Genomic DNA, 8,112 nt, shown 5'->3' with positions numbered 1-8,112 from the left:
AGTAGGAAAAAGAGTAGGTGTAGAGTTACTCTTTGGGTAAAAAATGAGTAGGTCGAGACATACTCAAAATCAAAGAGTATATACTCTGAGTATATACTCTCATACTCAAAGAGTATCTATGAGTATGAGAGTATGTCGAGACATACTCATTTTCAAAATGAGTGAGTATGAGAGTATATACTCGCGAATTCGCCCACCTGTACCCATTTGGGGGGTCAAACCCATCCCCAAGCCCAACAAATGGATTTCAATGATCCAAAGATTTTCGGGCTTAGGGATGGGTTTTACCCCCCAAATATGGGGGGTTTTGTCAAAGTATTTTGATGAGATCTATCGATTGGACCCACCCATATTGCCCTCTGACCCTCCACAGACCATTTTTTGAGGACCTGCAAATCAAAAAATTTACCCCGGAAATGGGTCAATTGACATCGGTAGAAGCTCCACTCGATAGATCTCGTCAAAATACATTAAGATACAAACTGGTCTGGGAGGGTATAGCCACCCCCAAGCCCGCAATTTGGGTTTATATTTTTCCCCGGGGGAAATTGTTCTAATTTGCGTTGGTATTGGTAGTCTCCACTGACACGGTACTAGCGTGCTATGAATATTTGCTGTTGTGCGAACAGCACAGATGCTCCCACTCTCTCTGATGCGTTGTTATTTTACGATGTTTGTTTGTTGTCGCATTTCTTCTGTGTTATTTTCCATGCGCTACGGTTTCAGTGATGTTGTCATTTCACTCATGTACAAGTACATTCATTCTAATGCTGTTCGTTCATGCTAATGCCGTATAATAAGCGGAGCTCGTTTACGTGCTGAGACTTATGCACCCCTGCATAGGTGTAACGAATAAATAATAAGTAATAAAAGATTTTATTACTTATTCATTTTATGTGATTATTCATTTATTCGTTATTCGTTCTTACTCGCGAATAAGAACGAATAATTATTCATTTATTCATGCAAGAAACGAATAAGAAATGTAATAAAAATTGAATAATATATGAAACGAATAAGAAGTGAATAAGAAGTGAATAAGAAACGAATAAGAAAACGAATGAAAATTGAGAAAGAAGTTGTAAGAAGTAATAACTATTACAACTTATTCACGAATAAATGAATAATTATTCGTTCTTATTCGCGAATAAGAACGAATAACGAATAAATGAATAAATATGACAAAAGTAATAAGTGAATAAAAAAACGAATAATTATTACAAAAATTAACACCTATGCACCCCTGTTATTCTTCGTCCAGAGAACTTAATATTTTGAACCATTTATGCAAGCATACTCTATTTTTTCAAAAACCAATTCGTTCAATTGAAGTATTGGAAGCCGCCAAATGTACAAATGATTAGTTCACCAATTTGGACAAACATACTCGCCTTAAAAATAATGACGATTTGCATCAAAAACCGCAATGGTTTCATCGATTTTTTTTGGATTTTTTTGAGTTTTTTCGGAAAAATTTGATTGAATGTTTTTTTTCGACTCATCTTTATTTTTTTTTGGAAAATTTCAATCGAATGGAACATATTAGGGCCTAAAAAGAAGTTTAACATCAATTTTTTTCGACTTTTTGTAATTTTTTTGAAAAAGTTTCGAAGTCCTGTAATTTCGCAACTACTCGAAACAGAGCATATTGCCTGAAGCAACTTTTTAGTACTCCTCAAGAGCTTTGCATGTAAACTACTAAAAGTGCTTAAAGAGTTCTAAAAATGTACTAAAAAGTACTAAAATTTGCAAACCGTATGGCTGTGGTCGACTCTGGGCGATGGATTACTGCACGAAATCGTGTTAAACGTACAGTATTGGACCGTGATATACCCTACTGAGCGTTACCGAGCTATTATATTAATATTTGAATAGAAAACTTGTCCCATATCTTCTATGAATTTCACAGTTCGACGAATGTTTTTTTTTTCATTTGGCACCAGGGCCGGACAAGTACCAAGCAAACTAAAATATATTTATCTCGGTATTTTAGTTTTGGTATGAAACTTCAAAAAAGGCAGGCATTTGGCCAATATTTGGCCGTTGGATTTTTTTTGGCCAAAATTGATAAAATGGCCATATTTTGATAAAATGATGATCGATTTTGATGTTTTATAACTCAAATTACATGTACTTTTCAAGATCTTTCCAATGATGTATATTTCATAGTTCCCACCTTAATTCTTATACGTAATTTGTCCAAAAATGCCCATACAAAGGCACCCATTTCACGTATAGCGCATCACACATGTTTACGCGCATATGTGTAAGCTAGTGCGCGTATGTGGGTATGTTAACGCAATTTTTGTAGCCAAATTTTCAACCATAGTTATTTTATTAATTTATGATAAGAAATAATTAATATATAAGCATTCAAAGTTGGTTTTGGGCATGCAGTGCCCATTTCACGGTTTGAAGGTTAATTATTTTGTCAATTGTTTGAGTTATGCCGCGCACGAGAAATGCGAACGCAGACTCGGATGAAGCACATCACAGTTTTGGACATAACTCCGTCAAAAAAAAATATTTTTTAGATCTGAAACTTTTGATTGACCGGTATAAAGTCCATTTACATTACCACATATGAGTTCTGAGTGACCAATTAGCGATAAAATGCAAAAATGAGGTGCGGCTATTTGCCCACCGTCACTATTTCTGTTCAGCTTGATTTAACCACAAATATTGAAAAATTCCAAAACATGTTTCGTTCCATTTGAAAGCGCAAGTGTTCAGCTACAAAATAGACCTAGCTGTTTAAAAGAAAAAAAATTTAAATAGTCAAAACTAGGATTCTGTTGACTTAAAAAATTAACTCAGCACTAGTGCAAAACATGTTTGTGCCTGTACAGAGCCTGCACTCAAATGGAAAATATCGAATTATATATCCAAATATCGGGAATTAATTGCTCTTTAAAATGACACTAGCACTTTTTGTATATGTATTGCCGTTGTCGAGAAAAGGCCGATGCGGCGATTTGCCCCACGCGGCGAATTGCCCCACCGTACCTTATGTGAAAGAACAAACTTCTTGTTATTTTATTGTAGAGTACTATAACAAAAAAAACTTTAGAAGTCATTCCTCGTGAAGAAAGCGAACACAAAACCAGTGATATCAATTTTAGAAAATCATTTTGGAGCGATTTGGAGTTGCTTTTTTGCATTCTTTCAACTGGTTCTGAATCGCTCCGTAATGTTTTTCTAAAATTGATAAAAATTGATATCACTGGTTTTGTGTTCGCTTTCTTCACGAGGAATGACTTCAAAATAAGTTTTTTATTTGATATAGTAAACACGTGTTTGTAATATTATAATTATGAGTTGTGTGAAAAAATATCACACTTTATTGAAAATGTGGTAGTTAATGTCAAAAGAGAGAAAAAAAATGTTTGATTTTTAGTGTTTGTTTTATACTAGTGTTTTTTCAGATATTATTCGGCTTTTTATTTTATTTATTTTTATTTTATTTACACCGCCAAAAACTGGCTGAATACTTTGTTTGCAGGAAAACGACTCCAAGAGTCGTGAAAAACCTGATCTTTTCGTGTTTGTACAAACGATGAATAAAGTATCCGACTCTTTGACGTTTATAATAAATGCTGAAAAACAAGCATGGTTCTGCCAACCAAAAAACGTTTATAATAAACACATAACATTCAACGACACATTGTGGCCTGTTTAAACACATACACATGCACGCCTCGCTTTTAGCATCGCGCGTCGATTGTGTGCATAGACGGTGAATTTGTTTGTTGAAACAATACACGCACACCGCACACCGTCAGACGAAAGGCAAAAGAGAGCAAGAACATCAATGTGCTACTGAATGCATTTAAGAAAGTGAGACGTGAAGAGAACAGCGTTTTGTATCAAATCCTCCTCACAGTCGAAATTCGCTTGCTCGTCTTTCTATTGATGTGTCACGCATACTCACAAACAAGCGTAATTCGCGCGTATGAACTGTCAGCTGGGCGAAAGAGTAAGCAAATCACAACCAAAATATTATGACTAAACTCAAAGTCGTTGCAAACATTTTTCAAAATGAATCGTCCAAAATCAATTTGTCTGAAATAAAATGTTACACATTAAATGATATTTTCCCATGTTTCAATTCTTGCAATCATTGGTTTATGACAACAAACGCGTCAAACATTCTCACACAAGTGAAACAATTCATCTCAATAACAGCATCGTCACTGCTGTGTTTGTGTGTAGTTCTTTCAATGCGACATTCAGATGTGTGCAGGCGAATCGTTCGTCAAAGCCAGTGCGCAATTCACTCGGAGTGTGTGTGTGTGTTGATACAAACACAGTTGAGAAGAACGAACGAAGGGCGTAAATAGAGAACAAGAATATGAAAAAAGAATGTGCGGCTGAAGTGTTTAAGCAATTACGCATTTAAGAAAGTGAGACGCAGAAACAGAACGACGTTTGATTGCCAGTGCTAACGTATTAATACATATAGAAGCGCAGGTATCGCTTCTCAGAGTCGAAACTCGGCTGCTACTGATTTGTCAGTGAATATCCTATGCAGCAATTTAGTGAGTGAGTCCCAATGAACATAAATGTATTGAAACAATCGCAGGGATGCCAACAACTGTCAAATGGTCGGAAACTTTAATATTTGATAGTACATACAATTTAGTGTGTGATAATTATAGTAGTAGTCTTTCTTGATTGGAATAAGTATTTGGTCTATAAATATTTTAACACAAAATAACCTAACCAACACATGGAAATGAGTAGGAAGCCGAGATGTGAACGGTTCGAAAAAGCCTAACCTAAATATTCAAAATGAAAAGCCAGTGGAAGCGTTAACATTGTAGTTGCGGCCTTAATGACTGCAAAAGTCATCAATCAATATATCAAAGAAGTGATATATTGAAGAAAAGTTTTACGTCTAATCTCACAAGTCCCTGTTGGTAGTTAAAAATTTACAATTTAGTAGAGACCGAAAGACAGAAAAATACAATGAATTTTTCAAATACATTTTCTCAAAACAAAGTTACAACATTTGAAATTGGTCGTGCCGTGTTTTAAGCTTGATGATTACAATTTTCTCACTGTCGTGTTCAATGATGTCGCATCCAAATTTATTTGTGTTTTTCCAGTGTTTGAATTTTCCAATCCGCTCGATAGAGCCTCCATAGATTGAATCGAAAGAGTTTTTCAAAAGAGTCTCTTTCAAAAGAATCTTTGCAAAAAATTCAATATTATGCTACAAATTACGGCTGTAAACTATATTCAAATAATTGGTTTTGATTTATATGAAGAAAAAAAGACAAAAAAAAATTATTTATTCTAAATTTTATTGAAATAATTGATCCCGTTCGATCCATATTTCGACAATCGTCGTGCACCGATTTTTGACATTTCACCATTCGCTGCAACTTCATGCCATACTTGGTATATACACGATTGTCAAAATGATCGTTTTAATGAAATCAATTATTTCAATAAAAGAAATAAATCATTTTTTTTAGTTTTTTCACTCCATAGTATTAAAATATAAATCAAAACCTACCTTTTGAATATAGTTTACAGCCGTAGTTTTTAACAGAATATTGAAATTTTTTGCAAAGATTCTTTTGAAAGAGTCTCTTTTGAAAAACTCTTTCGATTCAATCTATAGAGGCTCTATCGAGCGGATAAGAAAATTCAAACCCTGGTTTTTTCTATCTAAATTGGGTTTATGAATGAAAGAGTGATTTTATATAAAATCAACAAACAATGAAATCTTCATCAGAACAGTGTGATAAGATATTAGTGCCACCAACCAGATGGCGACATAGAAAACGTTCAATTTAGTACATCTGTCAAAAAGCACGAATTTTGTCCAGATTCTTTAATAAAAATCAAGATTTCTATGGAAGTCCTGCTCGACTTGTGATTGAGGTAGTGCTCAGAACAAGAGATGTAAAATGGCTTCAAATTTTACATGCTACCAGCACTGACTCTAAATTTTGCAGAACTAGTCTCAGTATATCAAGAGACTCTAGATCTATAAGTAGGCTCCTCAAGTTGGTTTTGAGCAGTTCAAAAAACACCAATTTCAGAAAATTGGTGCAGTACAAAAATCCAAATTATAATCAATTTCAATATTTCAAAATCTCTATATTTTATTGATTTTGACAGACGCACAAATGCACTTGAATTTTTATACAGAATACGAAGTGTGAAATTGTGAGGCGACGGGGGTTTCGTGCGGCAAAATTCAGTATTAATTGGTGTGATTGAGCTGTAAATAGCCGTAAATGATTTCGAAATATTGTGAAATACCACAAAATCACACTAATTAGTACTGAATTTTACCGTACAAAATCTACGTCGCTCTACAATTGTTCAAAGCTTGACAGTGAACGGATGATATTTGGGCAGTTCTATTTTTTTCTTATTTTACTCTCTGGTACAAACCTAATAATTTTTCCAAAAACCAACATTTAACTTCGAATTTTCCATTTTCTTTCATCTATGAACACGTTCCGATAAGATATCTCAAAATGTAAATTTTTATTTTCCAGACGTTTGTATTTGAGCGAAAATTTGATTAGTGATGTTGGACGGGGAACATTTTCAGCTATAACGCGGATTGGAACCATTGATCTGGCGAGAAATTTGTTGAAAAAAGTGGATTACCAAATGTTTGCTTCATTGAATTATATTGAGGTATACCTACTATAGTAAATAATAGCAATAATTTATGCAAAATATTTCAAATTTTATCTCTGTACATTTTAGATCATTGATTTGGCGGAGAACCAAATAGTGGAAATTCAAAAGCAGTCTTTTAAGGATTTGTATTTAACTCATATAAATATTTCACATAATCATATTGCGAAATTCGAGTCGCAGTCATTCGAGAACTGTGTAAATATGACAACGCTTGATCTATCGCATAATTTCATTGAAATGTTTGCAAAAAGAACATTCGACGAATTATCATACGCTACGGAACTGCTGTTGTCATTTAACAAATTGAGAAATTTTTCTGCGGTAAAGTAACTTTGAATAAAAATATATATAAAGTAGTCTAAGTTAGGGTTACCAACTGTACTGACTTTTTCAGTATCATACTGAATTTCCGGCCATTTTTAAGAGAATACTGACCAATACTGAATATTGACTATAGTGGAGTGAAAGAGAGAGATTCCATAAAGAACCTCCGAAACGATTTCGGTATCAAAATTATCCCGAAAGAGGCGCCGCATGTCCATAACAACAAATCAGACTTTATACAACACATATACAGACGAATCCCCACTCTTTTCACAGTTGCGACCGGTGTGTACTGTGGCTGAATGCTGTTGCATCGCTGCTATTGCGAGTGTATATTGGTCAACAACATACCGTTGGGTTTTGGTTCTCAATTATAAGATTTCAAATACTTTACACTCGTACACACGTTTCATTTTTCTGAATAATTTGTGTTGGTGCATCGTACGAAAATTGTTAGATGCTACAATATGACTTGTTGCCTTTTTCATACAACCGTGAGCAGTGAACATCACTGTGAGCAATGGCAATACAAATAAATAACTATTCATTTCAATACGTATTGGTCATCCTTCACTCAAGCGTCAGTTATACCGTATTACGCACGCACATTGAAGTGCGAAAGAGACAACCGATCATATTGCACTATCGTTTATCTTCTGTGTTACGCATCACTATAGATGATACAGAGAGAGACAGATGCGGACACTGCATTGGAGTTTGTGTATCTCTGTGTGGGGAACAACGTAAAATTTGTGTAGTTGTTGATGTTTACTAAAATGAAACACGAATCGGAGCACTAAAGCGACCTCTGAAAATATTTTTTCCATAGGGCAGAAATCGATCGGTTTTTTACGGAAGTACTTTCCAACTTTCTACTCGAATTATGCCGATAACTCATGGAATTATATGGTTGAAAATTAGTGGATTCTCTCTCTTTCACTCCACTATAGGCTTACGTACGAAAAAATAATTCCGCACGATTTTGGTGGAATGTCTTAGAATTCCAGCCCAAGGGAACTACTGAATTTCCGATTTGCATACTGGACATACTGAATTCGCATATTTACCAACTCAAAATTCACTTGACATCCAAAAAATGTGGTGAAAACTATTATTTTT

At 34.5% G+C, this 8,112-nt stretch overlaps 1 protein-coding gene across 1 annotated transcript in view; it reads left to right on the top strand.

The window, feature by feature from the left end:
• The window catches only part of LOC129572720 (chondroadherin-like), a 24,848-nt gene extending 17,462 nt beyond the window's left edge, over window positions 1–7,386 (top strand). The window contains exons 8-9 of the mRNA XM_055452740.1: window positions 6,519–6,663; window positions 6,736–7,386. Coding sequence (XP_055308715.1) covers window positions 6,519–6,663; window positions 6,736–6,999 — 409 coding nt within the window. The 3' untranslated portion in view covers window positions 7,000–7,386. The remainder of the gene's footprint in view (window positions 1–6,518; window positions 6,664–6,735) is intronic.
• The last annotated feature ends 726 nt before the right edge of the window (window positions 7,387–8,112 follow it).

The sequence above is a fragment of the Sitodiplosis mosellana genome, unplaced genomic scaffold, assembly GCF_009176505.1.
Source record: "Sitodiplosis mosellana isolate CC-2019 unplaced genomic scaffold, AAFC_SMos_1.0 Smas_scaffold_5432, whole genome shotgun sequence".
NCBI classification, from domain to species: domain Eukaryota; kingdom Metazoa; phylum Arthropoda; class Insecta; order Diptera; family Cecidomyiidae; genus Sitodiplosis; species Sitodiplosis mosellana.
This window is presented reverse-complemented; position numbering and strand designations above follow the sequence as displayed.